This window comes from Neophocaena asiaeorientalis, unplaced genomic scaffold, assembly GCF_003031525.2.
Source record: "Neophocaena asiaeorientalis asiaeorientalis breed wild unplaced genomic scaffold, Neophocaena_asiaeorientalis_V1.1 scaffold148, whole genome shotgun sequence".
Lineage (NCBI taxonomy): Eukaryota > Metazoa > Chordata > Mammalia > Artiodactyla > Phocoenidae > Neophocaena > Neophocaena asiaeorientalis.
The window spans coordinates 804,669-818,690 of record NW_020174050.1 but is presented as its reverse complement, the minus strand read 5'-3'; the positions used below and the strand labels follow the sequence as shown (position 1 = coordinate 818,690).

At 37.4% G+C, this 14,022-nt stretch overlaps 1 protein-coding gene across 5 annotated transcripts in view; it reads right to left on the bottom strand.

The window, feature by feature from the left end:
- Positions 1-14,022, bottom strand: part of SLC4A4 (solute carrier family 4 member 4) — a 295,337-nt gene that overhangs the window by 56,487 nt on the left and 224,828 nt on the right. For all 5 annotated transcript variants that reach the window (XM_024754102.1, XM_024754101.1, XM_024754105.1 and 2 more), the window contains exon 14: positions 12,045-12,115. In XM_024754102.1, coding sequence (XP_024609870.1) covers positions 12,045-12,115 — 71 coding nt within the window. The remainder of the gene's footprint in view (positions 1-12,044; positions 12,116-14,022) is intronic.

Genomic DNA, 14,022 nt, shown 5'->3' with positions numbered 1-14,022 from the left:
GTTGTTCAAAAAGTAATGACTTCTGATGGGGCTTCCCTGGAGGTCCAGTGGTTGAGACTCCAAGCTCCCAGTGCAGAGGGCACGGGTTCAACCCCTGGTTGGGGAACTAGGATCCCGCAGGCTGCACTAGGCAGCCAAAATAAAAAAGCACTGATTTCTGAAAAAAAAAAAAAAAAAAAAGGTACTGATTTCTGTAGTGCACAGATTCTTGTGCTTCAAGCTGATGGCCATAGAGTTAATGCTCTCAAGGTTATATTTGGTTAACTAATTTACCCAGCGCTTTCACAAATGAGCTATTTCTTTTCTAAATAACTACAGAGATTGGTGACTTCAGGAACTAAACTATAAAAATGTTGGAGAGCTCTGCTTTTTTCAATTGCATAACCTAATAAAATACAGCTTTTCTTGTTGACTCCAGGTCAGTGTCAAGAGAATCCATTATTGGAGAGTGCTGTGATGGGCTGTGGAGTTGGGTATGGGATCTCTAGCCCTGTGTTACATGGCCTCAAGCTCACAGGTCAATTTTCAAATTTTCTTCTGGCTCGTGAACTGCTGTCATGTTGTCAGTGCTGTATTTCTTGACAGGAGCTCACTCCTGTTTCTGTTTCCAATATGCAAGAGAATCCTTTTGCTAGCGTAGTGGATAAGGCCTGGGCACCCATCCTCCAGCTGCTGAGTTTTAGCTGCTATCAGCTCACAGCTGTCTCCTTCTCTAGAAAACTGCCTTTTGCTGCTTAAGAGCAGCCTCACCTGGAAGGTTATGCCCTCTTGCAGCCAGTTACTCACCAACGCTAATGGGGTGCTACTGTCTGAATATTTGGGCTCCCCTAAAATTCATATGCTGAAACTTTATCCCCTATGTGATGGTATTCGGAGGCAGGGCCTTTGAGAGGTGATTAGGTCAAGAGGGTGGAGTCTTCATGAATGGGATTAATGCCCTTGCAAAAGAGACCCCAGAGTGCTCCTTGTTCCTTCTGTCACATGAGGACACAATGAGAAGACTGTCTAGAACCAGGAAGCAGACTTTCACCAGACACTGAATCTGCTGGTGCCGTGATGTTGGATTTTCTCTTAGGTGCAGGGCTAATGGGTATGTCATGTGCTAACAGAAGAGTAATTTGAGAATACCTTTCAAAGAAATATAGAAAGAAAAACTTTTCCTGTCCATTGGAGGCAAGAGTTGTCCCTCTCACGAAATGCATCAATATCCTTTACTATTCATGAATTCTCTTAATATAAGTCATCTAGTCATAAAAGAAGGTCACACACATAAAAGAAGGATCTCTGACCAGAAAGAGTTCATATTTTTATAGAGCTCAAAAGGTAAAGTTCTTACATAAGTCAGGAAAAAATCCCCCCAAAACTCTAGATCTTTCCCTGAAATATTAGTTTCAACTTGTAAACAGCTGAATTGCACAATTACTCTTTTGTTAAAGTCTGTTTCTGAGAGGTGATTAATCGCATCTCATTTTGTTTTTCAGATTTCTGCATATGAATATTTTTTGCATAATACCTTTAAAGTTTAGAGGTCATAACAGGTAACAGATTTCTTTGGTTTAAAACCAGCAAAAATTTACCAAAATTTCACTTTATTTTCAGCACTTTAATATCAGCAGAATCCTTCTTTATAGCTGCAGCTCCCAGAAGAGGTAAGCTGCATTAAAACAACCCCAACAGGCAGTTTTATTGATTTTCTTACAGAGATTCAGGTTGAGGTGAAAACTATACAGATGTGCAGGACAGACATGGTTTCTTGTTTATATCAACTTAAAATGCCAGTAACACAATTTTGTATGCCTCAAACGATCCTTTGTGTCATTGTACAGAAATTTTAGCCTCCAACACCATCTTTCACTAAGGGCTTCAGTATAAAAACTTTAGGCAGCATGTATTTATATCAGTATCTGTACCTTAACACACAGTTTCCCACTCCCATAAAACAAACTAGCTAAAAATAATTCTACTTAAATATCACTGAAAAGACATCTATATTATTTGTGTTATTTCAGTGTTACTATTCTGCATAAGCTGGTATCAATGAATCTTAATTCTGTAAAACTTCAGGCAAAAGCCATATTGTAAACTAAACATTAAGACCAAGCATGACTCATTATTAATGATGTATATAAGTAAAGATGAAAAGTAGAGTGTTAGATAATTAGCTTATGATTTAATCATCACATATATCAATTTATATAATTTTTACTATCACATATCTCATTTTGTTATCTATGAAACAGATACTTCTGCGTAGAAATAACATCTTTTGCTTCAGAGGTCAATTTTGCCTTACCTAAGTAAAGGAAACATTAAAAACAACAAAAACTGCACTGATACAAGTTGCCACTTGCTAGAAGCTAATGGTTTTTAAATTTTTATCATCAGTGAAACATCTTTTTCATGTAAAATTTACCCAGGACCCCAATAATTAAAATGGACAAAACTGAGCTATTCTGCCTTTACACGGTTAGGAGGCCTTGAGTCTCTCTGTCTCTCAACATCCCTGCCTACCGCAAAGCAGCTCCTGACTCATCTCTCTGGAATCCTAGTTCAGTCTGAGAGGAGTTTGAGATTAACAGATACACCCTACTATATTTAAAATAGATAAAAAAAAAAGGACCTACTATATAGCACAGGGAACTATATTCAATATCTTGTAATAGCCTATAATGGAAAAGAATCTGAAAAAGAATAGATTTGTATACATATGTATAACTGAATCACTTTGCTGAACACCTGAAACTAACACAACACTGTAAATTAACTGTACTTCAATTTTAAAAATTGTCATCATTTTCACGGACAGCACTCTTTGCTCCAGGCTGTGCTCTCTTCACACCGAGTTCTCTAACGACAGGTTAGGGGCATGTGACGTGAAGTAAGGATGAGAATGGAGAAAGGTCCAGATAGGTCAACGTAAGGATGAGAACGGAGAAAGGTCCAGATAGGTCAACTTATTCCACTGATTGGGGCGATTATTCAACTAATCATTTTGAGCTCCATTCTGGGCTGGGTGCTGATACAGAGAAGTTCTAAGTGTAGCTTCTGCATTCAATAAACTTAAATCTACTCCATGTTCGTGGACACAAGAAGTTTTCTATGTAGGCAGCCTTAGGTCAGCAGCTTTAAAGCAAAGTAGGTGAACCCTGGAGGGAGGCCCGTGCTGAGCAGAATTATCTATCTACCTATCTGTTTATCTATCTACCCATCTCTTATTAAAAAGTTATCTACAATTACCATGAGTAGTTTAATCTAGGACTCAGTAAACAACATTTCACTGGCCAAATACAACCCACTACCTGTTTCTGTAAATAAAGTTTTATTGAAACACAGCCATGCTCATTCATTTACACACTGTTCGTGGCTGCTTTTTGCTACAGCTGCAGCATTGAATAATTTCAGCAGAGACTGACACACAAATCCTAAAATATTTACTATCTGGTTCTTCATAGAAAAAGTGTGCCTACTGTGGTTTACTGTCTTGTCTAGGACTCCTATGTTACTTTACATTATTGTACTAAATAAAAATCTCATGATTTCATCAGAATAGTACATTACACATTTTTGTTTGGCAGCCTTTTATACTTATTATTTCATGAATGGTGTCTGTGATGCTGGTTGATTCACTGTAAATAATTCTGGTTTTGATCATTTGTAATTCAGTCATAGAATAAGCAAAAAGATGTAAATGATTCTTCTTTAGTTCATGGAAATACTGAACATGTATCAAAGCAGCCGACTGGGAAAATACCCTCATGGGTTTTAATCTCAACTCTATCACCACTCAGTTGGAACACAGAAAAAAGTAACTTCACTTTCCTGTGCAACTACAAACAGGACTTTTTACTTAAATAGCTGCAAAAGAGTACCATGAAGATCACCGTGCTCCTAACTTTGGAAAATGCTCTAAAGTGAATAGCATCCTTCACGTGAAAACCACTTTGTTTACAGTTCAGTAAGTCATGGCGGAAAATGTACAACCAAATAACACTGGTTCCTGAAAGAAGGCAATACTGTGTTGGACACATCCAGCGTAGATGTCAAGTGACATGAAGAAGAAAGAAATCCCTCAATCCGCTGAAATATGTAAAACATTGTGTGTATGTACATTTATCTGGGAAGAGCGACCAACGATTTCATTAGAACCTCAAAGGAGGCAGTGATGCAAAGAAGCTTCAGAAGTACTGCCTTCGTGTTGTTATAACTGAGATAATTCTGTCCTCCTAATACGACATTCTCTGTGTATTTCAACCACACTCCAATTTTCATTCACTCTAAGAGCAACTTCCTGCTTTCAGGATTAACAGTGATTTCTTCATCTCTCAGCAAATGTTCTCCAATTCAGAGAAAGATTAATCATTCTGTACCTACTTCTTAGTAAACGATTCTACATCCGTACTTACATCCTCAGAGGCATGTTAAACTTAACCATGTTCAAAAACTAACTCCTAATCTTCCTCAAACCTGCTCCCCCTAGGGTCTTGCTCATTTCTGTTAATGGCAACTTTATCCTCCTCGATTCTAAGAACAGAAAATTTGAAGTCATTGTTAATTCTTTTCTTTCTCGCAAGTCACATTATGGTGAAGACTTTATATTAAAATACATCACATCTCACCCATAACTATGGCTAACACTCTTGTTCAAGTGACCATTGTCTCCTCTGAGCTTAATGCAGGAGACTTTTATCTCGCCGCTCTGTCCTTTACTCCTTATAGGTGATTCTCATTTCTCTATGGCTTTGATCTTTATCTCAAAAGTCTATGCACAGGATTTAAGTGATTAAATCAGAACTTTAATAACAAAACAGTTGGGAATATAATCTCAGAAGTCCTCTTTGCCTGTCAGAACTGTCATAGCACATGATCTCTAATTCTCACGATGTTTCTAACCTCCTATTGCAAGCACAGTGTAGCTCCCTTCAATGAGACCATCAGTGTTATAAGGTGCAAATGCTCAGAGAGATGTCCGGTGGGTCTGGTGACCTGCATCTAGGAGAGATGTCAAGTTTGGGGACGTCGACTAAGGAGTCAGCTGCAAAGAGCTGATCACTGGAGTAATAAAATTTAATAAAACTACAAAGGGAAAGTGTGCTAGAAGAAACGAGTGTAAAACATCTAGGGTACCTGCAATAGAAGTAAAAACACCACAAAAGACTTTGAGAGTGATGGGTAAAAGGAAAAGTACAATCACAGTGTTGAAAATCAAAGGACGAGAAAATAGTAATATGTGGGGGAGGGTTGATAAGGGTCTAATGTTGCAGAAATGATAATGAGGGATGAAGACTGCACAAAATCCATTGATTTATTTTCATTGCTTTTTTTGTGACTAGAATATTTTTGGTAATTTCTTGAGGGGAGTTCAAGTAAGGGAAATGAGTTGAGAAATATGTGAGGATGAAAAACTGAAATGGCAATTCCAGACAATTTTTAAGAAATACAGTAACAAAAGGAAAGGCTAGAGCATGCGAGCATTACAGGATCAAGGCAAGTTCTTTAGGGCTGGTGAAGACTTTTTTTTTTTTTTTTTTTTTTTTTTTTTTTTTTTTTTTTTGTTGTGGCCTCTCCCGTTTGCGGAGCACAGGCTCCAGACGCGCAGGCTCAGCGGCCGTGGCTCACGGGCCCAGCCGCTCCGCGGCATGTGGGATCCTCCCGGACCGGGGCACGAACCCGTGTCCCCTGCATCGGCAGGCGGACTCTCAACCACTGCGCCACTAGGGAAGCCCTGGCGAAGACTTTTGAGATGCTTGTGGTGGATGAGAAAGAACCCAGTTATGGGTATGGAAGGAAAAAGGGGGTGCTGGGAAAAACAAGAATGGAGGAAGGAAGGTGAAAGATTAAGATGCAGAGAGAGAAAGGGATATTGACAAGGATTTGGCCTCTTTTGACAGGATGGGTAAAAGCCAGAAATGACAAAAGTATAACGCCTGCAGACCAAAGGGACTGTGTGTCACCAAAAAATAAGAAAGAAGAGCAAAGACAGGGGAAGAATTCAATTTAGGATACAGCAGGCGCCAAAAGAAATGTTTGTTAATTGAATGAATGAAATCACTCATCAAGACACAGATATTTGACATATTTAAGGAAGATATCTATCAGTGTATCTACTCTTTCTATCTGGGGAACAAAACTAAAGTAAAAAAAATGTTCAATTTAGATCATCAGGTAAAATCCAGTATTCCCAGTTACATATGAGTTTCAAATAAACAGTGAATAATATTTTTAGTATAAGTATGTTCTATGTAATATGTAGGACATACTTACACTAAAAAAATTGTTCATTATTTATCTGAAATTCAAATGTAACTGGGACCCTATTTTTTTTTCTAACTCTGGTGATGCTATTTCAGTTAGCTATAGGCTATTTTGAGTAACAAAAGAGAAAGTAGAAAAATGTGGCCAAAAGTAAACAGAAAATGCACTGGGCCCCAATTACATGACTAACTAAGATAAGCCTTAAGGGAACAATAAAGAAGAATAAAAACAACAACTTTTAAAAGTTTTATTGGAGAAATAAAATATGCTCACTTAAATATTAACTAATAATTCAAGGCATCAAAAGCAAGTGTCTAAATGAATGGTACACAGATGATTAGATCAGAAGAGGGACTGATTAATTTCACTCAGCACAGGGAAAACAAAAGTTAAACTGCACCTTGAAAAAAGAACTGGTCTTTGTAGAACTCTCATACTCAAAAGGCAGTAGGAAGAAGTGTGGCAGGACAACAAAACTAGAAAGGAATGACAGAGAGAGTAACAAAAGCCAATGAAGAGGGGAATAAAAGTGACAAACTTTGGGTGTATATTTCTTTCTGCATTGGCAGAAACAAAGAGGTAAAGCATTAGATGGAGAGACACCATGAGCAAAGATGAGGATTCGGGGACATATGATGCTTCATTCACTCATCCAGTAAGTCCTTTAGGCACCACTTATTGAATGCTCACCATGAGGAGGAACTCACAGTGAGTGCACCAGAGCAGAGTGTCTGTGTAAATGGGCAGTGAGAAAAAAGGTGCAAAGGAAATGGGACCAAGTTGCTGATGGTCTTAACTGAGGTCAATCTCATGAAAAGAAATTTCCACCTATTTTTATGGATCTCATTTTCTAGAGGATGACCCTATTTGTATTGAGTGAATATGTTTATAAATCTTAAAAGTAAAATGTATACTGAAGGATTAATTTTAAAATTTAAAACACCATAGTAGTCTCCGCAAAGACAAAAGTGGGGGATATATGAGAGGCAGTGGGAAAAATTTTGACAGACATTGAAGCTAAGTGATGTGTACATATGAGGATTTATTGTACTATTCTATTTTAGTGCGTGTTTTAAATTTTCCATAATATTTTTAAAAGTAGGAACATGTACTCTTTAAGGAGATTTAAGGACAGAATAGTTTTTGCACTTCACTTTCTTAATGAGAGAAAATCACAAGGATGCTATGCACAAGAAGATTAATATGACATTCCATTTCCCATGAAAATGAATATTAGCTCCTAGAATCACCCTGAAGGTACATCAAATCAAAGCACTTTTACTTCCATGTCTGACTGCCAAGCGGTGTTTATGAGACTGTAACAGGCCTTAGGCCCATGATTAACAGCATCTCCATGTAGACTATCATGATATGCTTCATTGGGTAATACAATAAGCAAAAAAATTCAAAAATAAAAATTAAAGAGTCTACATTGCTCTCTTTGAGTATCAACTGGTAAAATATAAGCCTTTAAACACACACACACATATATTTATATACAAACATATATATAAATGAGGGTAATGCTACAAATAAAAGTCTCAAGGTTAAGTGGTTAATGTACTCATTTAGGACTTTTTCCCTGCAGTGGTAAGCCAGACTTGCAGTGATCTGCAATCTTACTTTATGGTCTACAGGATGTATGTGAGCTGTGACTGTAGTTACATATACTGTTGTGAAATATCAAAACTAACTGGTTGCTTACTTATGATTAAGATATAGAAAGTTACAGGAGACTGTTAGTTGTGCCAACCTAACAATAAAAGCAAGCAGGATAAGCTATAAAATCATAGTTTAAAAAATTCCACCAGTGAGATGAGGATGCAAAGAAACCTAAATAAACTAAATTCCAAAGTTACAAGACCTTCATAGGAGAGAAGAGATCCATGGCTGCCTCATCCCTGGCAGAGTAGCAGGTGGAAGATAAATGCACTGTAGATGGAGGGATGGAGAAATAAGCCAAATCTTTAATGAATTTTTAATGGTTGCCTGTAGTCTGGGGTGACACGTTGGAATTCTGTGGAGTCTCAGGTGTCGACAAAGCCTGCGTCCGTCCACGCAGCAAACTTTCTAATGGTCTTTGTCAAATGCACAGATAGTTCAGAAAAGCCTGGAGATTCAACAGAAGAGCTGAGAGAAACCCCTCTTAGACACAGAGTCTCTGTCAAATGCAAGAAAGCCACTTTCCTAAGATGGGAAGCAGGGCAGGAGAGCAGAGAGAAACCCCTCCGTGGCATTCAGCTACTTCTGAAAGGGCTAAGGCATCTGCCCTCTGAAGGCGGCGGCGGCGGGCAGAGCAGTTTGGCAAAGAAAGATCTCCCAAGGCTCAAAAAGCTGGGGCATAAAACAGGAAATAGAGCATTTCATAGCACTTTCTGGGAAGATGGAAATGTTCTGTATCTTGTTTTGTGTGGTGGTTACATGAGGTAAAAACTTGTCAAAACTCATTGCAATGAGCACATAAGAACTGTGTCTTTTAAGGTATGACTCAATTTAATAAAAAACGAAAACAAAAAGGAATCTAACATGAAAGACAAATACTAACTGATCCATTCTATCACATCTTCAGAAGAGAAGCTTCTGACATTAGATTTTGAAATCTGTTCTCCCCCTCTAAGAGCTGGTAAGTGGAAGCCAGCAAATCTCAACACTAATTGCTTAGATACAGTGTGGATAAGCTGTGGCTGGTCTCAAAGATTTACAGAGCCCTTTTAAAGAGCTGTGTTTTGCAGGCTGAAGTGAGAAATCAATGGGAAAACTGATGAAGGTGAGAAGATTTAAAGACACAATGATTCCAACAATAAATGCAAATAATGGAAAATCTGGCTTTTATCTTGAAGGGTGGTTATTCTTGAGTTCTAACTTCTGTCCAAATGCTCTCATGTCCCGTTTTTCCTGCTGTTTCCCCCAGAAAACAAACCCATACCACAAGGAAGAAGAAAGCTTGTCTTCATGCTAATGAAGCTGAAAAGAAAAGACCTTCCTTCCTCTGACAGAATGTTCTTAGGACCTTGTGAGAGGGCGTCTCATGGGTGCCCAGGGGCTGCATGTCACTCTTACAGCACCTTCTTTCATGATCTAATTATGGCCAAATGAAAAGAAGGAAATAAAGTCCTGCTGACTGTAGGTCTTAGGAAAGGCTCAGGGGAACTGAGCTAGTGTGGCCAAACACACAGAGGACCCAGTAGGTGGTCAGAAGCAGTGGCTTTCAATTTCTTCTCTCCACCAGCCTGAGTTTTGGTGACAAACGGCCCAGTAGAATGATAAGAACACCTAAATAGAATAAAAACAGCACCTAACATTGATTGAGAGACAAGTATGTGCCAGCCACTCTGCGAAGTTTTGCCTATTTATTAATCTGGCTCTTCTAGCATCTTTGAGGGAATACTCTTATCATCACCATTTTATAGATGGGAAGCTGAGAAGGTTCCACAGCCTGTTTTTAAAGTAGTGGGGCACTGCGTTTGCAACCAGTCTGACATGAGAACTAAGTATCTGTAAATCCTTCTACAGGACATGCTATTCTGCTTCCCCCAAAGAATGGAAATATGCAGATTTTGGAGTTAGAAGGCCCTGAGTCCAAATTCTGGTTTTACTATATACTGGTCATATGGCCTTTGGAAAGTCAGCTAACCTCTTTAAGCCTCTGTTTCAACTATAAAATACAGGTAACATCGTAACTCACAAAGGTATTGTGAGGATTATAAACAATCGATGTAAAGAGCCTGGCCCCTAGTAGGTACTCAATAGTAGGTGCTATAAGTGATGATAATAAATCATATTACCTCTCTAACACTCATTTTTGGATCACATATATGTGTGTGTGTGTTTATGCAAAGTATACATAAAGGAATAAATACAGAGAGAAAAGGAGAAATAAAGAACAGAATAAAAGTGGTCCTTTATAATTACACACACACACATTATATATTTTTCCCTAATTTCTTCTCTAGAGGTGCTGGACATAGCAACTTAACATTTTAATTAAGGTGTGCAACTGATACACACATGAGGGGACTGCTGCCCTGGAGTATAGAGCATTCATAGGAACTAAAAAAGTAAACAATAGCAAACATTCCAATTTGCAAACACTGAAGCATCATGGTGCATTAGCAATAGCACAGGTCGTGGAACCATCCAAACTTCAGTTCAATTTTTGTTCTACTAACTTATCGCTATGTGACCTAAGCAAGAAAGGTTATTTACCTTCTGGAGCTTCAGTTGCTCTCATTTATAAAGTGGAGATAATTATGCCCAGTAGGTTGTGTTAATGATTACAATACATATTAAGGTTTATAATGATGATAATATGTATAAAACACCTGGTCTCTTGTAGATGCTTTATAAATGGTAGCGAAATTATCATTATTGTGCCTTTATGTCCTCTATCATGGTCGTACCAGAAGTCAACCACAACTTCCATTTGTTTTCCATGAAACTTATAGTGACATCTTATTATAATTACATATCAATTACTAGAGTCTCTCCAGGGCTTGCCCAAAGACAGGGCTTAAAAAATTCATTAATTTTAAAGCTTTCCTTGATTAGTTACAAAAACAAGTTAGGAAACAATCTCTTTTTAAGTCATTGGAAGTATTTTATTAATTTTTATTGCAAATGAACTTACTGTTTTAATTAGTTACATATATATTTTAAATTTTTAATTAGATTTAAATTCCTTAAAAGTCTAGAAGGAAGTATTTTTCTCTGTGTTTTAGTCACATCCTTTTAGGCACTAGGCTGGCTGACTGACTTGAAGATTGAAAACTGAACTCTCTTCTATATGTGGCCTTTAAAACATATACATACTCTCTTTCATATACACATACACTCTCTCTCACACACACACACACACACACACACACACACACTCTCTCTCTCTCTCAAACATGGAAGAAACAGAGAGGCAAAGTTTGGAGAAAGTCAGAGAAAACAGTAAGGAAAGAAGTCAAGAGAGCCATTGAATATGAAAACAAGAGAGAAACAGGGTCAAGTGAGAGTTGTCCAGGAAAGATACAAAGCATCATCTTTGAAAGGGATGTTGTGGGCACTGATTATATAATATCTGCAGAAGTGTTCTGGTCTCCTGAGAGATGGGCACTCGATCAATACAAAGTATTATGTATGGGTTCTGTCTTTATAACTGAGAGATTGATATTCTTTGGTAAGATTCCATATCCAGTGTAGAAGGAACACAATTACAAGTCTGAAACAGCACTTTCCCCTTTTTCTCTAACACAAAAGTCTTCTTCCAGTGTGCGACCTTCCATGCAAAACAGCTCATTTTTAAAGCTTAGTTCCAGTCTCTTAAAGATCCTTGGTTACAAGCCATGGGAAAGGATATCATGTGACAGAGGCACGGTCCTTTCTAAGTGACACGGGAAGTGTCCTGCTACAGTCACCCTCAGTGAAGGGAACACAGCACCATCTGGTAGTCAGAAGAATTCGTAATCGTACTAGAAACAAAGAGAGAATACTACGCTCTCACTTTGCAACTTCGCTCACTTTCCCTTGTGAAAATATTTCAAGGTGACAATTAATGGACATAACAGTCAAATTCCTGAGAAGGTCTGAAAAGTATGTTGCACTTTAAGTGCATTTAAGTTTAAAAGAAAAAAGAAAAGGAAAAAAAGCTGACTAGAGTACAGAAAATGTTTTTCTTGTCCCTCTACCATCACTGACTATTAAATACGTGTTCAGACTAGGCCTGCTGAGTGGTGGGAGAGACATCATATTATGAATATTATTAGAGTGTACAATATGCAAATGATCTGAAATACTAAGCCACTTACTGCGTCAGTAGAAGAAACAGTTGGCAAATCTTCAGGAGCCAATGTGGTATCATTTGACATGGAGATATTAACTGTAAGCAAAAGACCATTTTTTACTGTAAAAATAAAATTAAAGTGACCTATATGCATATTTAGGAATCTAAACAGGCAGGCTTAGGCATTAAAAAAAATGTCTTCAATAACATAAAGGCACAATAAGTCTTTCTTTATTATAACTGTATTCACCTTTCACCTACATAAAACAACCAAAAATTTGGACATGTCTTTTGTGCTCTAATCTGATAAGAAACAACGACAAATATTTAAGGAGATGATATTGTACTTTGTTTCAGGTTTAAAAACAAAAACCCAACTCTTCTATGTTACTAAAAGGCACTCAATATATTTTGCCTAGTGGAAGAAATGGCTGTTAATAAGTGAGGAAGTTGATCACTGGCTTCACGCACAGTCAAATCTCATGAATTGAAGCTTTACTAATTAAGAATCAGCTGATTTTGGAACTTTGGAAATTTGGAATTCATATGAGAGTATATCTTTGTAAAATGTGTGAAAACAAAAAAGTGCTAAATAATCAATTATATATAATGTCTTATTATAGTGAGCATGAATATTTAATCTAATTTTAAAATTATTTTCATACAGTTTGGCATCATTTGTAGATTTATGAAGATGTCACTTGCAGAACCTAGTTTATTTATTAAACCAACCCTCCTCTTTGAAATATTTCATTGTTTCCTTTCTACTTATGAGTCTAAAATTAAAACATAGGATTTTAAAAGTATTCTATAATTACAAGATTTTTCTTTATCCGATAAGCTCTTTTCCTATTATTTGAAGCTTTATGTATTAGAAAATAAATTGTTATGCAGAGACTATCCCTCATTTATGGAAATATTATGAAACAACACTTACCAAGTTTTTGCCTTTGAGGCTCACAAAGTTCATTTAACATCCAAATTGCTAATTATTGTTTGGTCCCAGAGTGCCCCCCAACCCAGCCCCCAGACCTCTAGCCTATCTTCTTAGTTTGCCATGTTTTAGGTCTCACTTATATAAACTTCTAAGAAGAAACAAACAGGTTTATTTGACTGTTTCAATTTAGAATATAAGATCCCTGAAGGAAGAAGAAAAGGGGCATGGCTTGTTCACTGCTTTTTCCCAGAATCTGCCTAGTTTGGCACTTAACTAACAGGAACTCAAAAATATTTGTTAATTATTCAACCTTAAAAAAGAAGGAGGGCTTCCCTGGTGGCGCAGTGGTTGAGAGTCCGCCTGCCGATGTCGAAAAAAAAAAAAAAAAAAAAAAAGAAGGAAATCCTGCCACTTGCAAAAGCATGGATGAACCTGGAAGACATTATGCTATGTGATATAAGTCAGACATGGAAAGCCAAACACTGCATGGTATCACTTATAGATGGAATCTTAGAAAAAAAAAAAGTCTGGTGGTTGCCAGGGGTTGGGTGGTGGGGAAAACAGTCGGTAAAAGGGTACAAATTTTCAGTTGTAAGAGAACTAAGGTCTGAGGATCGAATTATAACATGGTGACTGCAGGTGATAATACTGTACCAAAGAACTGAAATTTCCTAAGAGAGTAAAATGTAAGTGTTCTCACCAAATAAAACAAAATAAATATGTGAGGTGATGGATATGTTAATTAAATTAGTGGGAATCCCTTCACAATGTATACACATAAGGAGATCATCATGTTGTACGCTTTAAATATAATTTTATTTGTCAATTATACTTCAATAAAGCTGAAAGACAATTGTTTACTGTCAGTAAGAGAAGCTAGGAAAGGGGTCATTCAACGACTACAAATGAATGACAGCAGATAAAGGCAAAAGAATTGAAATAAGGAAAACAAAAGGGGAGAAAATACTTAGCTTCGGTCCTAGTTTTTTGCAATCCATTCTGATCTTTGAAGGCTCTGGAATTGTTAAACTTTTAACCTCTTGCTAGCTGCCGCCAGGGCTTCCCT